Consider the following 20,286-nt stretch of genomic DNA (forward strand, 5'->3'; position numbering starts at 1 on the left):
GATGATCAACGACGGAAGGATATTTATCGGTCAAGCCCCTGCTGGTGCTGGTCTCCCCTGCGCTCTCTGCCGTTTGTAGTACGATCCTATGATGTGTGTCGTTGATCCGAGCACGTAATGAGAGATGAGTGAGACTTGAGAGGGAGCAAATTGTACTATAGGAGTATAGCACCGATTGGGTCTCTGTGCGTGCGATGTTCGTACCGTCGATGCTGACTCGTTGTCTCGTTCTGCTCGTCGTGAACGAAGGGGGTTGGCGGCGCGCAGGAATTTCAGTACGGGGTCTCGGCACATTCGGTGAACGGCGCAGGCCGTGCGTGTGGAGGATGACGGAGAGGCGGCCCATGTGACGCCCGAGAGGGGCGGTGGCGGAGAAGCCCACCTGCCACAGTGGTTGGATGGAGTTCGTAACGAGGCCCAACCTCCGAAGACCTGCAGCCCAGGTTGACCCCAATGATGGAGAAACGGGCCAGGGTTGAGCGAGCCGCCAATATTTTTTTTTCGATTTTGCTAAACATCACGCGACAGATTTTTTTCTGGAAATCACTCGAATTTTAGTTATACACGCAACGTATAGATGTACGTATGGTCCCTTCCATGTTCCATCGATCGATCGGTAAATCGGCATGGCTATGACGCTGCGTTCTCTGTCCCTGTCTCCGCCGAGGACGACGACGACTCTCCGCCGGCGGCCACCGCGTTCTCTCCACCACCAGGTTCATTCTTGTTTCTTTCTTCTCTTCGTTTAATTCGCATGATGTTTAGTTATAAAATTACAGTCCTATATAATTAAAATTATATTTATAAATTCAGTTGATATGATAGGTAAGTGCTCTATAATTTTGATACAAATGTTATGCAAGTAAGTATGTATTATTTATTTTCTTTAAAATATAAAATTACAGTTCTATATAACTAAAATTACATTTATAAATTCAGTTGATATGATATGTAAGTACACTGTAATTTTGATAAAAATATTGTGTAAGTAAATATGTATTAGTTATTTTATTTAAAATATAAAATTACAGTCCTATATAACTAAAATTACATGTGTAAATTCAGTTGATATTGTATGTAAGTGCACTGTAATTTTGATAAAAAATATTGTATAAGTAAATATGTATTTATTATTTTCTTTTGTAGTCCGTTGGATATAAATCTAAGGGTAGAAAAAATCTGGGTGATTTTTTACTAGAAATCACCTGACAAATGGATAGACAGTCCCTTTTTTTTTTAATCGAAAGGCATCGGACGGTGCAAGTTTCATATTAATATAGTGAAAAAAATTTATAAGATTACCAGATTAAGAGACAACAATAAGGAAAAGAAAAAAGAACACCAAAGCAACACCAACACATGTTAACAGCACCTGCACACACTCCCCGAAAAAGGAACTAGCATCGAGTCGGGCCTCTGCTATATGTGACCGGACGCTGCTAGCCCTACGAAGGAGTCACAAACGACCTGCCTAAGCCAATTCCAACCAAAAGATCCCCCACAGGCTCTCAACTATCACCACGTAGAAGGGTTGCCGAAGGAGAGGGCGAGAGAGAGAGAGAGAAGAATATCAACTCCTACCATGAGCAGACCGAATGGCAACATTTAAGAACGTCGTTGAAGACTGAAAGATCGAACGTTGGACATGCAACAAAAGCGAGATCTCTTAAACGACGCCAGGGTGAACCGGTAGAACATTTGGCCACTTGTTTAAATACCCCTGGTAGCGGCGGGGGAAGGGGGGGGAGTGCATGGAGTTTTGCCTCATCGAAGGGCTCTGCCTCAATGGTTGTGTGGCCACCGCTGTTGTCGGTGATATGGGCCCAGGGGTATCAGGTTTAGAGGGAGGAGGCTGCTTCCCCGATGCCACGTGGCCCTCCCCCGAGGGGAGTCAGGCCTGAGGTGGGGTGGCGGCCACTCCTTCCCCAAAGACTAGTCGGAGAAGGCTGCCCCCGATGCCACGTGGCCCTCCCCTGAGGGGAGTCAGGCCCAAGGTAGGACGGCGGCCACTCCTTCCCAGAGACTGGATGGAGGAGGCTGCCCTCCAATGCCATGTGGCCCTTCCCCGAGGGGGGTCGGGCCCGAGGTAGGGCGGCGGCCACTCCTTGGCCGAGACTAGAGGGAGAAGGCCGCCCCAGGTGCCACGTGGCTCCCCCCCGAGGGGGGATCGGGCCCGAGGTCGGGCGGCGGCTGCCCCCTCCCGTGACTAGGGGTCGGGCTCCCCCGACCCCCTCTCTAGGTCACCACGTACGGTGGGTTAGGTGTCCGCCTCCAGGTGCCCACCTACCCGCATTTATGGCGTCCCGAGCGGTCGCGCCACACCGCATTAATGCGGTGGAGAAGTATTATAATCTTTGCATTAAATGCATGTCTTGTCTCTTGACTTGGGAAGCCAAGCACACGTCGTCTTAATGATGGGGCCTGTCAAATCTTGCCGCCTGACACGAGGGGTGCCCCTGTCAGTCACCATTTAATGGGTGAAGACTTCTGGGCTCCTATTACACCGGAAAACGGGAGCCTTGCTTTGACCAGAGCGGGAGGACCGACTCTGGCTAGGATAAGAGGATGAGAACCTCTCACCATCACTATTTGATGGGACATGTCAGGCTGCACGCCGCTTGACACACGAGCAGCGCACAGGCGCACTAGCCAGTCCCATCGGTCATTCGACCGGTCACAGACCGGTTGAGTGCACTACACGCCGCATTAATGCGGCATGGCGCGACCGCTCGGGACGCCATAAATGCGGGTAGGTGGGCACCTGGAGGCGGACACCTAACCCACCGTACGTGGTGACCTAGAGAGGGGGTCGGGGGAGCCCGACCCCTAGTCACGGGAGGGGGCGGCCGCCGCCCGACCTCGGGCGCGATCCCCCCTCGGGGGGAGCCACGTGGCGCCTGGGGCGACCTTCTCCCTCTAGTCTCGGCCAGGGAGTGGCCGCCGCCCTACCTCGGGCCCGACCCCTCTCGGGGGAGGGCCACATGGCATTGGAGGGCAGCCTCCTCCATCCAGTCTCTGGGAAGGAGTGGCCGCCGTCCTACCTCAGGCCTGACTCCCCTCGGGGGAGGGCCACGTGGCATCGGGGGGCAGCCTCCTCCGACTAGTCTTTAGGGAAGGAGTGGCCGCCACCCCACCTTGGACCCGACTCCCCTCGGGGGAGGGCCACGTGGCATCGGGGGAGGGGGGGCAGCCTCCTCCCTCTAAACCTGATACCCCCGGGCCCATATCACCGACAGCTGTCGTCGCCTAGGGTTGTCCCCATCACCAAGGTTGGGGAGGGAAGGGTCACCATCACCGCAGCACCACCCTCGCCACCGCCTCGTCTCGGCTGCCGCTCCCTCCTTTGGACCCATACTTTCTACTGCTACCAGCCTACCACCACTGGTACTACCCTATATCTAATGATCGAGCAGGAGGATTGCTTGCTAGACCATCAACCCAAAGGAGGAATAGGGTGAGGGGAAGAAGAAGGAGGAAGGAGGATACTAGCGTCAGTGTCGGCTCTGACGCCACCGTGATGCGAGGGCTGAGGAGGGTGGGACGGAGGCGGTGACCTTGTGGCCGAGGGGGGAGGCCAGGAATGGGGATCTGATGGTTCGGTTAGATAATAATGCTTTGCAAAAGCACCCTTGTACTCATTATGTTTATAGCGCAAACCCTAAAAACAAATTTTTGTCTTCTTCACATTGTATTTTATAGAACAACAAGGACTGTTTTGAATAAATTACAACAAGATGCCAGGTAGCGGGAGGGCCACTTCAACAATTTGTGTATTAATCTCTTGTGGTTCCTTTTTTTTTCCTCTTCTTATTACAATCTTGCTTTTTATGGTTCTCAACTTTGCAAGTGGTGATTTTCACGAGAAAACCAAATTCAAATTGGTTAAGATCATGATTTGGGTTGGTATAGTAGTGATTACATTTGTAATTGTAGTTCGTATATATCTGGTCTTTTATCTTTTTGCTCAAAGAATGAAAAACCCCCATCGTCGAAGCCTTTATGAAATGAATAAATCCCCTTATCAAAACTCTTTGGACTTCTATTGAATAAAAAATGCATTGTACATCCTTTTAATTTTGATACATATATAGTAGCGAGTTAGTGACACAAGTGGTTCTATAGAGACGGCCAACACGACCGGTAGCATGTGATACCAATACAGGTTGGTCTAATAATAGACATAATGTTCGCATGTTGGCTAGACACGTGAACATGTATCGGCCTGACCAATGTACATAATAACTTATAGAAATTCTTTATATGTGAGTTCTATGTAAAAATATTTGAATCCAAATCGGACATATAAACTTTCGCTGTATAAGCTGTCGATGCATATAAACTTTAATTAAGTATAGAGTAAATTGCATCGCCGGAACACGAACTTGTCAGGTGGGTATAATATAATCTAGTGCACGAAATTGTAAAACGCTTTTTTGGTGCATGAACTTGTTTGGTGCGTGTGGAGGAAGGCAAAAAGGACACTACATGGCTAATCTTATTGATTTAGTGGCTAATTAGGATACTATGTAAATATATATATGAGAAGGTTACTATTAGATATACACCTCTTCAATAAAAAATAGAATAGGATACAGTGATCGTAGAAAAATTTTAAAAAAGGAGCAATGATATAAATGTTAGAAATATATGAAAGCCATCATTTCTATAATGAAGGATAAAGCAGAGATCAAATTTATAAACATTGCATGTGAGCATCTCCAACAGCCTCTCTAAATCGTACTCTCCAAACACCCCTATATAGCCAACTCTCCATCTGATTTGGCTAATCAAACTAAATCGTCACTCCAACATACTCTCTATTAATCCTCTCCAAAATAACAACGGACCCACATGTCAGCCTCTACTACTCTTCTTCCTCTTTATCTCTACCCCCTTCTTCCTTCTCTTTCTTTCTTTTCCCTTTCTTTCCTTCCCATCGTTAGGGAGGCGGCAAGCGGCGGCGCGGCGCGGGGAGGGGAGGTGGCAGGCGGCGGCGCGGGGAGGGGAGGCGGCAGGCGGCGGCGCGGCGCGGGGAGGCGGAAGGCGGCGGCGCCCGTGCTCCCTCTCCCCGCCGGATCTAGAGGCGGCCGCCTGCCTTGCCAACCTCTGCTCGACGAGGCGACGGCGGCGGACGGCTTCGGTGGGCAGTGGCAGAGCTCGGGGCGGGGATGGCGACGGCGGCGGCAGCTCGCGACGACGACCCGGCCACGACGACTGCGCCAAAGGAATAGCACGTGGGCCCACCGTTTGGAGAGGCGTTTTGGCTGGCCAAATCTAGCCAGCCAGCGAGCGAGTTTGGCTAGCCAGATAGCTTGGCCATCCTGTTGGCCAGTTTGTTGGAGCTCTTTTTTGTCTTGAATAGCTAAAATTTGGCTTGGATAGGCTAATAAAGAGTTTGTTGGAGATGCTCTTATGAATTTTTACTACATATATACACGTCACATCCTAATTAACATCAACTTCGTAAAATTAACATTCACAAGTTATTTTGGTCCTTGTTCACATGAAGTAGACAATTTCATATACTGAAATGAGCGTTTTACAAGTTTATATACTAAATTGTACCCACCTAACAAGTTTTTATACCACCAATACAATTAACTCTTAAGTATATATAAACTTCCAGAAAAAGCAGACCACCCGGTTAAAATGCACGGGCGTTCGCACGAGTTTACCGCACGCGAACGTTTTTTAATTAGCCTTTTTGAGGCGGCACTGAAGTGGATAAAGTTTCAGAATACAGGTAGATTTGAATTTTCATCGAGGAAACCATATACAGTCATCAGCCATCATCTTTTATCAGTTATTGTCCATTTTCCGTTTGAGATGAAGTCATCGACCATGCATCATCTCTGTAATAACTAATACTGATCCAATATGACGAAGGAAACAATATGATCGTATTCAATATGGACTCAATGAGTCATATAGAGTCCACAGCAGGAATTTGCAGCACAAATGGGTCAGATCGATTGATTGGTCGAGACAGCTGACGATATGCCGAAATGGCAAAAGCCTACGACGTGATAAGAATTAGTTCCTTGGAGGAAGAACGCACCAAGACGTATTCTGTGGGAACACTGCTGAACTGAAAATTCCTGGTCCGATACATGCCAACTTGCACAAAGATGATGAGACCAAGGCCACTGCTGAACTGCAGTAGAGGCAAAAAAAACGAGCGAACAGAGACGAAAGCTACGTATAACAACGCCGATTTGATAGCCGTGATCACCTGCCTTGCCTACCTGGGGTTAGAGACTTTTAGACGAACGGACGTTTAAGAAATTCAGAGTCGATGAAACGAAAAAAGTTGACGGGTTGTCGCTTCAATGCTGTGGCTCCATTTCCGGATCAGGCTGCCAGAGTATACGAGTCACCAATCCACTAAGGCACAATCAGCATCAGAATTTCCATTATTTTTCCCCCTCTCTGATGCGGTCGACTTCGTTGTAGGGCTCGCGAGGGGAACACATAGTTTCCAGTTGTCTCACTCTGAAGTGAGCTTCACGTACAGACAACCAAAAGAGGCCTCCAAATCACTGCATAAAAATAAGCACAATCATTGTGGCTGTGAGTGCATCATCCACTTTAATCGGTTTAATTTCTGAGCAGTAATTAACCTTTCTGTTTTGGGCTCAGCAATTTGGTCCAATGCTAATGGCATTATGGCTAACAGGTTACAGGAGGAGGACTAGTGGCAGCTGCACTCACCTGAAGTCATCTGAAAGCCACTGATGATGTAGGCTTATCTTTAGTAGTACTCGTTTTAATTAGAAAACGTGAGGCGTCTACGCTTGAGCCTGAAGAGACAAAAAGAGACAATGCTTCAGATAAGTTCAGAAATCAGATGTGATTTTTTTAGAAAAATGCGCCCATAGGCCATAGAACTCTTCAGTAAGCATGCTGTTTTGCCAATTAAAAGCAAAAGAGGAAGACAACTTCACTTGCAACGCATAACAGAATTGAAGTCAAGGTTTCTTTATGTGACTTTTTTTTTGTTCAGTTAAAGGATGTCCTTCTTTCTATACATATATTCTTGTACTTCTATTGACAAGGACACTACAGACACACAAACAGTAGCTTCCCATATGATTGGTGCAAAAGAACAGGAAAATGACAAACCATGGAACTGTATGAGGATACTGAACTGTAGTACTGGATAGAGAGGTACAGAACTGTTATCCAAAGCAGGTTCAGACTTGATGAGGATGCAGGGATGAGCTGGACAAGAAACTGAACTTTATTGTAACCGGACAGTATACATGAGAGGCACACCTTATGAAATATTTACTCTTATCAAATATCAAGAACTAGAAAAAAAAAAGGGTAGAACAGGTATAAATAAGAAAATCTTTGTTAAGAGGGGAGCATGCTGGCCACCACTATAGGAAAATTGATAGCTAGCTAGGCAAAAAAAAAAAAAAAGAAAGAAGTATAGGTTTCTCAAAACAAAAAAAAGTATAGATATGTGTGCAAACTAGAATATCCTGGTCCACTTCAAACTGCTGATCACTTGCTCTTTCCCCTTGAATTATTGCCACTTGCACACACCCCCAGCTTCTTTTTATAGCAAAGAAGAAGCTACCACAATAGCACAAACCTTGAGAGCAATCCACTCTTTCTTCTACTCCTAATACACACACACAAAGAGAGACAGGAATGGAGAGATCACCTGAAGTGGTGCAACACAAGGCAGCAAACCGAGCTGCCGAGGATGATCACACCACCTCGATTCCATGGCTAAAGCTGGGTGTCGTCGATGCACTGACAGCAGAAGCAGGTAAGCTTCCCGAGTCGAATCCGAAGCCGGCCGTGGCGGCGCCGCATAGAACCTTCTCCTGCAACTACTGCATGAGGAAGTTCTTCAGCTCGCAGGCGCTGGGTGGGCACCAGAACGCCCACAAGAGGGAGAGGTGCGCGGCGAGGAAGTCGCTTGGCTTCCAGCAGCAGCATCTCATGGTTGGGCTCTCCCCGACTGCACCGTCGTCGTTTCTTCACCACATGAGGGTTAACCCTCACGCCACGATCCTGAAGGTGAACCGTGGCGATTCTTCTGCTGATGGTGTTGTCGTGGCGAAATTCCATGGAGGCCAGATGAGTAGCAGCTGGGTGCCTTTTGCGGTTGAACATGGTAGAGGGTCAGTCTGGCCTGGGAGCTTCAAAGCAAGCTCTCAGGAGCAGAAGAAGCGCACGGAGGAAGATCTTGACTTGAGCCTGCGGTTATAAGTTTGTAGTGTACAGATAGTTCATTATATATATTTAAGTATGCATTTTGGCAAATATGATCTTCAGTTTTTTTGTCATATGTTTTCTATGGTGAGGTAATTTCAGAAGCGAACAAACTCATGCATGTTGAAGAGGAAAATGTTTGAACTATAGTTAGTCTTTAATATAATGATTGAGAACCATAACAACAATGTTAATATATAGTTGGAACGACAAACGAATGCCAACTTGGATATCAATCTATCATGAAGGAATTCATATTACGATTATCCATAGGGCATAGGCTACCGTTTTGAATGATTTAGAATATGAAGTTCAACTCATCGATAAAAGCTGTTTCACAGCGAAATTACACGCAAGACACTTGCTCCTGTAGATTGCAGGACACCGGTTGAATTGACCATACAATGGCTGGTAGCTCTATTATTGTGCATGTCATATAGCACCACTGCTAGTTGTGAATTGTGAAGACATGGATTCTAGTGACACTCTGACAGAGGATTCTAATAAAAATGACGCATTCTTTGATTGGTTCATTCAAGAATCTATTCTTCTACTGCTGTGAGGCAAAGTGCATACTGCGCATAGCATTAGAATCCGTTGGTGAAAGCATAAGAACAAGCTGATCGAGTCACAGAGGGACAAGGAATAAGTGAGACATGAGCTCCCACGAAAAATTATCAAATATTTTATCAGGCATTCAGGTCTCAATGTTTCAAAATGGAAGAGCAAGAACAACAATGGAAGATGAGAGCACTGTAACAGTAGCACACAAAAGAGGATAGAATACTAAAATATCAAGGCGTTTATCATTGTTTTAAGACAAAAAAAAATATAGAATACTACTCTTCCGTTTCATACTATAAGTCGTTTATTTTTTTTCTTAGTCAAAGTTTTTTAATTTGATTAAGTTTATAAAAAGTTAGCAACATTTACAACACTAAATTAGTTTTATTATACTAAAATTGAATATATTTTGATAATATGTTTGTTTTGTAAAAAAAAAAATGTTAGTTTATTTTTCTATGAATTTGGTCGAAGTTGAAGAAGTTTGTAAAAATAGTCAAACAGATTATAAAATGGAGGGAGTAGAATATTATGGTATTTATCAATTTTTTTTAAGAAGGCGTTTGTTTATCATTTATCTGAACAGCTACCGAAGCTAGAAGCTTGTGCGATAGCTGCAGCAAAGAGAGAGCGAGCTTGAAATAAATGGTGACCGGTCGTAAACATGGGCCGACCTACTCGGCCCAAAGCCCATGTAACTGCAGAAGTTCGAAAGTTTCGAATACGGAGACAAAGGCCCAGGGCGAATCAACTAAACAGAAATTAAAATTTTGAACAAGCAAGTGTTCAAAATGCTGTTATCTATAACTAAAAATTCGTATTTTTCCGGTCGTCACATCTAATTTCATCTGATTTTTTGTCCATACACAATCCGATTAGGTTAGCAATAACGATGAAAAAAATTACAAAAAAAAAGAAAAAAAATCGACGGCCGCCAACGCCACCACCGCCCGCCTCCACGCCGCCCCTCACGCCCCGCCGGGCCGCAGCCGCCTCCATGCCACCAGATCTAGAGGAGGCGACGCCTGGCCCGTCGCCTGCACGCCGTCCTGGCCACAGTGCCGCCGGATCTGGCGGAGGCGAGGTCCGGCCGGCCACCTCCACGCTGTCCGAGTCCGACCCGCCACCACCGTCGTCGGCCCTTCCGCAGCCACCGCAGAGAGAGAGAGAGGGGGAGAAGTGTCCGGCCGGCCGCCTCCATGCCGTCCAGCCCACCGCCTCCATGTCGACGCTGCCGGATCCGTCGCGGGAGTAAGACGAGAGGGGGTGGAGCGAGCTACCGCCGCCGGATCCGCCCGCGGCTGCCGCCGCCACCACCGCGGCCCTTGGCCGTTTCCACCGCCGCCGAAGGGAGAAGAGACGGGAGGAAGAGAGGGAGGTGGAACGTCGCCGCCGGTGGGGGGAGGGGAAGGGGAGCGGCGGTGCCGGTTGGGGGAGGAGGAAGGGGAGCGGCGGCGGCAATGGGGAGGGAGAGGGGGAGCAGCGGCGGCAATGGGGAGGGAGAGGGGGAGCAGCGGAAGGGGAATGGCGCAGCTGGTGGGGAGGGAGAGGGGAGCGGCGGAAGGGAAAAGGCGCCGCGCGCGCCGCCGATGCAGTCGTGAGAGAGATAAAGAGAGAGGGGGGGAGGGGAAATGATTTAGGGTTAAGGTTAGGGTTGACGGCTTTTTATACATATGTACGGATCAATCGTGACCGTCGATCAGATCGGACGGCTGCGAATTCTCCCGCATCGGGCTGCCGTTCCCGGGCCGCCACACAATTGGGCTATGTGAATGCTTCACACAGATAAGTTCAGTTTTGGTCCCTCAAGTTGTCCCGGAAACTTACTAAGGCTCTAATCAGTTTATTTTTCAAAGCAACTGATTTAATTTTTTAAAAATTTATAAAAATTTGTTTGGAACTATTTTAAGCCATTTAAAATTGCTAGGAAATTATAATAAATTATTTAATCACTCAATAGATTCAGTAGATTGTTTCATGTCAAAATAATTATTATTTCCTTAAATATTAAATTATTTCTAAAATTCGAACATATTCCACTACAGATTTTATTTCGATACTACAAGGTAGATTGTTTCATGTCAAAATAATTATTATTTCCTTAAATATTAAATTATTTCTAAAATTCGAACATATTCCATTGCAGATTTTATTTCGATACTACAAGGTGCGTGTTTCTTTTCCAATACAGATACCTTTTACCTTTTGTAGCACTAAAAAGATGAAAACATATAATAAGGGCATGTATAATGGTTGTGTCTCTTAGCGTCAACGACTCTTAGTCACTATGAAAAAATATGGTTGCATGAGGATAAAAATATGGAGAGAATATTTTTTTGAGTTAATGATTAGAGCCTTTATCGTCCCAACTAAAGACATGGTCTAACATGCCCTAATAGAGTGCAACGAAATCCCGTTGTAAAGCAGCACGGGCATATTTCTTATTTGCTAGTTAAATTAAATAAATTTCAACTTATTTTGGTTGGGTGCGCCAGGCCCGGGCAGCAGTGCAACGCCTGGGCGACGCGCGAGGGCCCCAGTGGCAAGGGCTTGCCACTGTAATGAGCCCTCCCCCACAAATAATAAATTTAATATCGAAGTGAACACATAGCCCACACATCAGATATTAATTAAACTGATGAGAACAGTTAATCTTGTTTAGTTCCCACGTCTAATATTTTCTTTTGGCGAACTACACACCCTTAGCCAATAGCCAAATAGCCAAAAGGCTGAGAAAGATATGGGTTACAACGGTGCAACCTCGCCCTATTTTATAGCGTTCCTCCCGCCTGGCTGCGGATCGAATTGGCGAGGTGGTACTAAAACTAGCGCTGCTTCGCTACTTGCTGCACGCTGCTGCCTGTCCTATTTAGGCTTGTTTGGCCCATCATCCATCACGAAAGCCCATTATATGGCCCATGCGAGGAACGGGAGCCCAGCCGTCTAACGCACTATCGGCCATGGTTGGGTTAGGTTTGGGTTTTGTTCATCGCCACTGCTGTCCATTTTGTTGGTTGCAAATTCAGTTTTTCGATGTGATTTTACTTCAGAATGTCTCCATGCAATTGGCCGGATTAAACACCAGCAATTTATTTTGATCTTTTTTGGAGTGCCAAGAAGAATATATTAGGAAACAATACATGTTCATATTCACAAAAATTGGCGATGCTAATATCGAATCCCGTGGCTTGTTTTCAGTTGTTACTTTTAGCCTAGCAGAAGCAGCAATCATGGATACCAGTACTTGGTTTTTTGGTTGTTATGCCTGATCAGGAGGAGCAAAGTAAAACTGCAGATGAACAGGACAGAGTATCATGAAAGGTCACTACTGTTGTTCTTCAGGTAAGCCAAACTGTATATGCACATCATGCATTCCGGTCAATAAATTATCATCTTTCACAAGAAAATTGACAGAATGCTCTGCACTATCAGAGTTGATATTAGGAGCCTATCACAACACCGGTTATATTGATCATACAATGGCTGATACCTCCACTCTTGTGTATACCATAGTACTGCTGTGACTAGTAATGACATGGATTCTAGTGGCACTGGCGGAGCTCCTGCCTTTCTTTCTTTTTTTCTTTCTTCCTAGCATATAAATGTACCCATGAAAAGGAATGTGAAAGAACGAAATTGTTATTCAGCGACATACTGATGAAAGTGTACACGGAAAGATGAAGAATCCATATTCTTTCATTGCTGAGAATCAAGTGCATAGCATTAAAATCCTCTGCTGAAAGCTGAAGAACAAGCATCCTTTTTTTTTTCCTTTTTCTTTTTTAAAAAAGAAAGGCATAAGAATAAACAGACCAAAATATGTCACATACTCTTTAAAGCTATCTAGTTTAGATGCTTGGATATTATATGGTTTTTAAATTGTATCGAAGCTAATCAATTAGTAGCAAATATAAAAGAGCTGCGGATTGCAGCGCTATTGTATCCAGGATTTATAAAATCATAGACGGCCATCAAAATGTTATTTATACTTTGTACTAGTATTTATTATCATCAGTATTTATTCTTAAGCTAGTCGTAAATGTTGTTTGCATGAAATGTTCAATTCTGAAACTAACTAGTACAACGTACTTGCTTAAGTACTGTGAAACCTGTGGCCTAAGACTTGGACAATTAGGATCTCCTGATTTAGCATTCATATCTTTGTACTACGTATGTTGTTATTATGATATCTATTCATGAAGATCCATACAGTCAGAATTCTCAATACGTGTAATATTGTTAGAAAAAACTAAAAGTTCATAATCACGCGGCATTGTGTAATAACTTTTCATATTTCCCCTGTTACTAAAGCAATACTAGAGAGAAGGAACAATTTGTCTAAAATAAGATAAGAAGTAACTAAAAAGGAGGGCAACAGGGTAACTCAGTAACAAAGGAACAAATTTATAAATCTCTTCACAAGAATGAAGAATATCACACATTTCCCCTCATTCTTGAAGCTAATTAACATTCAATACAACAACAAGCATAACAACAAAATGATAAAACCATGACGCCTCACATTATACCTGTCAGCTACATGAGAACGCCTAATATTCGAGGATAACTCATCTAGCTGATATTATATAGCAAGCATCATTCAGTTCTTTGCACTGAGATCAGTCATTTTGCGCAACGGTACTAGTGTTAGAATCCTTCTTAAAAATCAATTCGTCCCAAACTTCATGTGCATTGCTGAAGTACCGGAATTCTGAAACTTTCAGAGTTTAGCAAGCATGTGGGCCAACTCCTCATCGGTTACCTCAATGTCCTGGTGCTTACTGATGGCCTCCGCAAGTCGGGCTGCTAACTGGTGCTTGCACTGAAGAAAAAAAAAGCAATTAGTCCATGAAAAAGAGATCAACGAACATCTCAGTACTCAGTAGTCACGAGCCGATAATTGCAATTGCAATAGCGCGATGAAGAAACAAAAGCAATTACTCCATGAAAAGAGAGATCAACAAGCATTCCAGTACTCAGTAGTCACGAGCTGATAATTGCAACTGCGATAGCACCATATGAAGAAACATAAGCAGCTAGTCCATGAAAAAGAGATCAACAAGCATCTCAATATTCAGTAGCCGCGGGCTGATAGTTGCAATTGTAATAGCGCCATGAAGAAACAAAATTAAAGCAATTACTATGCAAAAGAGATCAACAAGCATTTCAGTAACCAGTCAAAATAAAACAGTAAAAAAAAAGCATTTCAGTACTCAGTACTTCAGTAATAGCTGATAATTGCAATTGCAATGGTGCCATGTTTCTTTTGTGTTTATAGGTTATCCGTTTCTTGTGTCCATGAAATTCAGTGTGCCTGATTGAAAGATGTACGGATTCAGATGCAGTAACAGCAGCAGGTCAGAATGCCACACTTACGCAGAGCTGCTCGCCGCGGCCGACGATGTCGTAGAAGAAGGAGTAGCAGGTGCAGAGGTGCTCCGGGAAGCAGATGTACTCCTCCTTCCTCCTCGACTCCCCCATCACCTGAATCGCCGAGACGCAAAACCCTAGGTCAGGCAAATCCTCACTCACTCACTTTTGGCTGTGACACGAAGAAGAACAGGAGGAATCGAGCGATGGGGGAGCTGACCAGGAAGAGCGAGCGGCCGCTGGGCGCGCCGGTGACGCGGCGGACGCCGCCCTCGTCGAGGATCTTGCAGGCGCGCACCATGTTCTTGCCGAACAAGGCCTCGAGGCTGTTTCGAAGCAACCGAGGTCAAGGAAGAGGAGGGAGCGAGGCGGCGGGCGCTTGGTTTTACTCACATGGATAGGTGCTCGTCGGAGGCTTGGCCCGCGGACCTGATCTCCGCCCACACCGCGTCGGCCACGGCGAGGGCGACCCCGGCGGTGACGGACATTGCGGCGGCGGTTGCGGTGGCGGTGGCGCGCGCAAGGTGTTCGACGTTTTGACGCAGTGATAGAGGAAGGATGGAGACTTACATGTGGGCTCCACCATGTCAGGGCAGTTCAGTTCATCAAAGAAAATCGAATGCAAAAGTGGACAAAACACGCAAAAATCTTGATTAATTTCTGATTACAAACACTCGAGGTGACAATCGAAGCTAGATAAAAAAAAAATCAAAATCATGTACTTCTATACGCATTTCAATTCTCTGAACAAACATAGTGCCATGATCTACATCATAACCGATGTTATGACAAAAAACATGGAGAATCTAACGCAAGAAACGCTAAGAACAGAGTGGCAATCGGCAGAGAATGCCGTAATCACATCAGCGGTTGTGGAGAGGGTCCGACGAGTTGGGCACTCGCCGCGCGCTGCCACGGACCAGCTGCCCGTCCGTCGCCGGGAACCGCGGCCACCTCCTCGCCCGCACGTCGAGCTTCGCCGCCGCCCCGTCGTCGTCCGGCGGCTTCGCTTCTTCGGCGCCGGCGACGTCGTCACCGCCGTGTCCCCCGACGACCGCCGCCGTCGCGGCGAGCAATGTCAGGAGCAGGACGGCGAGGAGGAGCAGTAGCCTTTGGCTGGCCATCTCCTGCATGGAGGGACAGAGTTTACTGTATCTATCAGAGAAGCTGCACTTGTCTGAATCTTCTAATGCAGAGTAGCAGTATCAGTCTATCTATCAGAACTGAAGTACTACTACCAGTGTACTACTGGTTACTGATTAGAGAGCAGCAGCAGAGAGAGAGTTTTATTACTGGGATGTTTAAGCTTAACAACTTGGCAAAGTGGTGCTCACATTGGCACATTGAAGATTAGTAATGGTGATTAGAGCAACAGTCAAAAAAATTCAAAGGTGAAAAGCCCTTTTCTGCCCTAGTGATGAGGTGTAGGAGCTAATGCACAATCATTTGCCATTTTGTCAACTTTGCACCGCATGACTCGAAAAGACAAACTGCATGCTACTCCTAGCAGTAGCAGTGCCATCTTTGAAAAAAATCAGAAGCAGAGAAAGAAAGAAACACAGTAGCAGAAGATTCATCATTTCATCTGCTTCTTCTTTCTGTCACATTCTGAAAAACACAAAGAACATATACACGCTAAGCTTCAGAAATTGGCTAGTAACAAACTAATCATATACATTAATCTTCAGAAATTGAGGCATCTGAGTCCCAAATGACGCAACCTTTTTGGCGTGTCATTACTTTTAGAAGGGGGTTAGTTAGTGCAGAATTGGAGGTTAGCGACAGATGATTAGTAGTAATTGGGAGCAGGTGAATTGGCCCGGGAAACAGGGGACACGGCTTTCCACAAGAGAAAGGCCTTGAGCTCCAAAGCCTATGCCCTGCATGCTGCTGCACTGCCATGGCCATTTTGCCCTGCCATTGCCTGCAGCTTCTTTTTTCTCAACTTTTACCGAACCAAACAACCAGCACGGGCAGTGCCTCTGCTTGCTGCACCGAGGGCTCAGCTTTCCATTTGCATCGGGCAGCTAACGCTGGGAGTTGTTTTGTGCACTTGTGCGTGTTGGATTGTGTCCACTGCTGCTGGAGAGCGGAGAGGAGACAGGAACACATGAATGCCTGGTCCTGTCACAAGTTTTGTTTGCTGAATCTTACGGAGTATTATGCTTGTAGTAGTAGTACGTGATTAGAGTGACGGTATGTCACTGTTGCATTATCAGTGGAGATAATGCATTGAGGATCACTGGGGTTTTCAGCTTGCCAATGCTGCATTATCTTCTTTTTCTTTTTTGAAACACATAAACTTTTATAAAGCAAGGACAAAGTTGATGGGATTAAATCCCGTTACATCGCCGAATGATAAGAACTGAAAGCAAAGAGCCATCCTTATCGAAAGGAAGGTTAACTAAGTGTCCTTCCTAATGAAACCGAACAACAGTAAAACGGCAGATCAGGGAGCTACGGTATTGCAAAGTTTGGGTCTCCTTTGAACTACACTCCACTTGATAGACCGATAATTCTTTTGGGCTGCCTCCAACGGAAACAACACAAAAGTATACGTGATCAAAGAAAAAACCAATGCTATTGGAAAACGAGAGAGAGAAGAAAAGCGTACTCCCTCCATCCGATTTTAAGCGCAGTTGTGAATTTCCATATCCAACATTTGATCTTATTTGAGATTTTTTAGATTAGTATTTTTATTGTTATTAGATGATAAAACATGAGTAGTATTTTATGTGTAACTTTTTTTTAAAAAAATTTAAATAAGACGGACGATTAAAGATTGAACACGGAAACTTGTAACTAGACTTAAGATGAGACGGAGGGAGTAGTAGCACAGTTGAAGGTAGTGTCAGCCCAAGTCCAGCCTGGCATGATACTGGGCTTCCTTTCTTCCTGTAAGGTCTGCATATTGGGCCAGGCCCATCCCATCCATGGCCCAACGTAAGCCCATCTCGAAATGCGCGTTCACCTTCCGGAGATCTTCTAGAAGCGAAGCGAACCAAATCGAACCCCACCCTCCAAGTCTCCGACCGGCACAGCCTCTTTTCTCTCTCTCGGTCTCTCCCCTCTCCACGCCACAGATCTCTCCCCTCTCCATCTCCCACTTACCCGCAGCCATGGCGGAGGACGCCCCCAGCGCCGCCGCCGCCGAGGGGAGCCAGCACGCGTCGGCCGCGGAGGAAGGCTCCGCCGCCGCCGCAGCTCCCGCGGCACCAGCCGCCAAGGCCGCGGAGGCGCTGCTCCCGTCGCTCAGCATCTGGCCCCCGTCGCAGCGCACGCGGGACGCCGTGGTGCGCCGCCTCGTGCAGACGCTGGCCGCGCCCAGCATCCTCTCCCAGCGCTACGGGGCCGTCCCGGAGGCCGAGGCCGAGCGCGCCGCCGCCGCGGTCGAGGCCGAGGCCTACGCCGCCGTCACCGAGTCGTCGTCCGCCGCCGCCGCCCCGGCCTCCGTCGAGGACGGGATCGAGGTGCTGCAGGCGTACTCCAAGGAGGTCAGCCGCCGCCTCCTCGAGCTCGCCAAGTCCCGCGCCGCTCCGTCTCCGGCAGCGGCGGCGCCCGCGGAGGGGGCCGCGTCCGAGTCGGAGGCTGCTGCTGCTGCTGCTCCTGCTCCAGTGGAGGAGTAAGGTTGTTTGGTTTGGCCCTGCGCTTAGATCCACCAAAGAACTGCTGCTATTTTGGCATTTCCTTGGAGATTATTCGTGATTTCCTCCGCTTATGATCACTAGTACCTCTATAAGTATTAGGAATGTGCGCTTGAGATGATGAATTGATGTTTGTTACTTGAACCTGGTACCTTGTTACAAATGTTTAAGCTATATCATAGGTGCATGTTTGCCCTCGCATATGTGATATGTATAAGGCTATTCTTGAATCTGTTTGTGCATGTTTGCATGAGCTCATATGTTCTGATTATTTAGCTAAATGCAGTTGAAATGTTATACTAGTGGTTCCAGAGTTCCAGGAGTATGCAGTATTATTGTGCATTTAATTTAAACCTGGGTACTTGAACTCTGCCAGTTCTTACTTCTTACTGCTATGATTGGTGTGGTATCTAGATCTGTAGTTGTAGACTGGTAGCAGAAGAAAGGGAACTACCTAGTTCAATCTTAATGATCTAACCAGACCTATGAAATCTTATAACAAGTTACGTGGTCCTTCATAAATTGGAAGAGGTGTTTATCGAAGTTGATTCAACGAGCATTGGATGTTAAGCTATGCAGCAGGTGGCATTTGAATGAAGAATATCAAACTGCAAGGACATGAAGGCATAGTACATTTCTCTCTCCAGGGGATTATTACTCTCATTTGCAAAGTTAGATTACATAATGAGGATTTGAAATTATAAGGCAGTTTTGGGCTTATGGCTTGTCCTGGATGAAAACTACAGTTTGCCATCTCTTTTTTTTTCCCCTCTGCTATTCTTTTCATCCATTTTTGTGCTGTCTGAAATGTGGAACGTACCACCAGCAAAATGAATTCACCACATGGACCTAGATTGCATTACTAGATTGGAAAAGGAACCAATTCTGTGGGCCTGACTATCTGTTATGAATTTCAGCTAGAGTCCATAAAGCACAATGGTATCTATTCTGCTTGTATTTACTTTGGATGATCTGAGTTAAATTACTTGATATTATGTATTTTCCCTGTCTGTAGGAGTGTAGGGCATTTTCATGATATTCTGATAGACTTTCAAGCAGTTGCATTGCTTAAAGAATTGTTTGCTGCAATGGGACTAGTATGTAGTATCAGCACCTGTAAATACTGATGATGGCTACATCTTATTTGCATGTACTGCTTATGTTTACTTGAAGGTCCATTCTTTCATTGTACTACCTGCCTACCTGGTGCTGTGTCATATTCATGAAGAACATGGTATTTGAAAAGAAGAAAGAAAAAAAGGAAAAGGAAAAGGAAAAATGCCAGCAGTCATGTCGAAGTTGTTCTCACTTCACATGTTTGGTAGCTCAAATAGCTGTGTGCGTTCTTTTGGTTTGGCTATTTTTAGATTTATGCAGTGCATATATATTACTCTGAAAAACACATTTTTGGTCACATCTGGCCTTCAGTCACCAATCTCTCATTGCTCATTTAATGGTGCTGATCTGGATGCCTGAAGGCCTCTAAAAGTTCTCAGCTGTGCTGAGCAAGATATAACACTTGAAATCTTCAGTTGCTATGTTGTGTTGAATGGCATTCCGGTCATTTCTGCCATGTTTTTCCACAAGTGTGAGCTCACGATAAAACAAGACAATTGCATATTTGCATTAGCCATTCCACTTACTGCGGTGATTACCTCCGTGGTAACTCTCAAAGGGCTTGTTCGGCTAATCCTTTCATAATGGGATTCAAGGGAAGAGAATGATAGTTTCACACCTCAGAAGGGATTAACTGAAATAAGCCTGAATTGGGCACATAACTACCATCTACTCTCTGTTTCAAAAGATAGCAACTTATATGGGGACGAAGGGAGTACCCCTCCGTTTCAAAAGATAGCAACTTATATAGGGACAAAGGGAGTACTTAGTACTTCACGTGGATGGAGAATAGTGCGTTTGGATGTTGCGACCTATTTATTTCTAGTAGTGGGTGTTCGTGTTGTTGACGCTTGGCGTGACTGTTTTTTCTCGAGTTATTATATTGTATTTTTTCTGCTATATCAATAGGATACGAATATGTAGCTCTATTTTTCGAGGGAGTATTTTGGGGGGACGGAGTATCTCCCGGTGACCGTGAACGAAAACCAAATTGGCCGAGTCTTCTGTCGCTGTTACTAATCATTAGACGTGACAGTTCAGGTGTTACTTTAGATTTCAGCGGAGCCATCGTTTTGTTTATTCGTGGAATAAGCGAAACGATATATTTATAAACGAAAAGTAATTTGTAAATAAAACTATTATATACATGTTCTCAGCGATCTAAAAATAAAAACTGAAAAATAAACCTCGATGAAAAAAAATATCAAAATCAGCTTCAAATTTAAAGTTCAAAATTCAAATTTTAAACGATAGTATAAACATAAACGATGAGTCATCTCCCAAATTGCATTGCCGGAGCTAAGCACACGTGGGAAAAGGCGTCGTCCTCCAAACAAGCAAAAAAAAAAAAGTGGTCCACGTG

General features: G+C 45.5%; 3 protein-coding genes and 1 non-coding gene across 4 annotated transcripts; 2 read left to right on the forward strand and 2 right to left on the reverse strand.

Annotated features, from left to right (window-relative positions):
- Positions 1 to 7,442: 7,442 nt before the first annotated feature.
- LOC127780092 (zinc finger protein 7-like) lies at positions 7,443 to 8,365 on the forward strand. The gene has a single exon (XM_052307042.1). It carries the CDS (start codon positions 7,660 to 7,662, stop codon positions 8,224 to 8,226), a length of 567 nt encoding a protein of 188 aa, XP_052163002.1. The 5' UTR covers positions 7,443 to 7,659; the 3' UTR covers positions 8,227 to 8,365.
- A 2,909-nt stretch (positions 8,366 to 11,274) lies between these two features.
- Positions 11,275 to 11,471, reverse strand: LOC127780961 (U2 spliceosomal RNA). Its single transcript, XR_008018855.1, has one exon. It is a non-coding gene; the product is annotated as a U2 spliceosomal RNA (small nuclear RNA).
- A 1,747-nt stretch (positions 11,472 to 13,218) lies between these two features.
- LOC127779839 (uncharacterized) lies at positions 13,219 to 14,736 on the reverse strand. Its single transcript, XM_052306750.1, has 4 exons — positions 14,557 to 14,736; positions 14,384 to 14,489; positions 14,170 to 14,277; positions 13,219 to 13,615 (listed from the first exon to the last, which is right to left on the reverse strand). Exons 1-4 carry the CDS (start codon positions 14,649 to 14,651, stop codon positions 13,514 to 13,516), a joined length of 411 nt encoding a protein of 136 aa, XP_052162710.1. The 5' UTR covers positions 14,652 to 14,736; the 3' UTR covers positions 13,219 to 13,513.
- A 2,457-nt stretch (positions 14,737 to 17,193) lies between these two features.
- LOC127778643 (MFP1 attachment factor 1-like) lies at positions 17,194 to 18,078 on the forward strand. The gene has a single exon (XM_052305263.1). It carries the CDS (start codon positions 17,283 to 17,285, stop codon positions 17,787 to 17,789), a length of 507 nt encoding a protein of 168 aa, XP_052161223.1. The 5' UTR covers positions 17,194 to 17,282; the 3' UTR covers positions 17,790 to 18,078.
- Positions 18,079 to 20,286: the final 2,208 nt, after the last annotated feature.

Source organism: Oryza glaberrima, chromosome 7 (genome assembly GCF_000147395.1).
Source record: "Oryza glaberrima chromosome 7, OglaRS2, whole genome shotgun sequence".
NCBI classification, from domain to species: domain Eukaryota; kingdom Viridiplantae; phylum Streptophyta; class Magnoliopsida; order Poales; family Poaceae; genus Oryza; species Oryza glaberrima.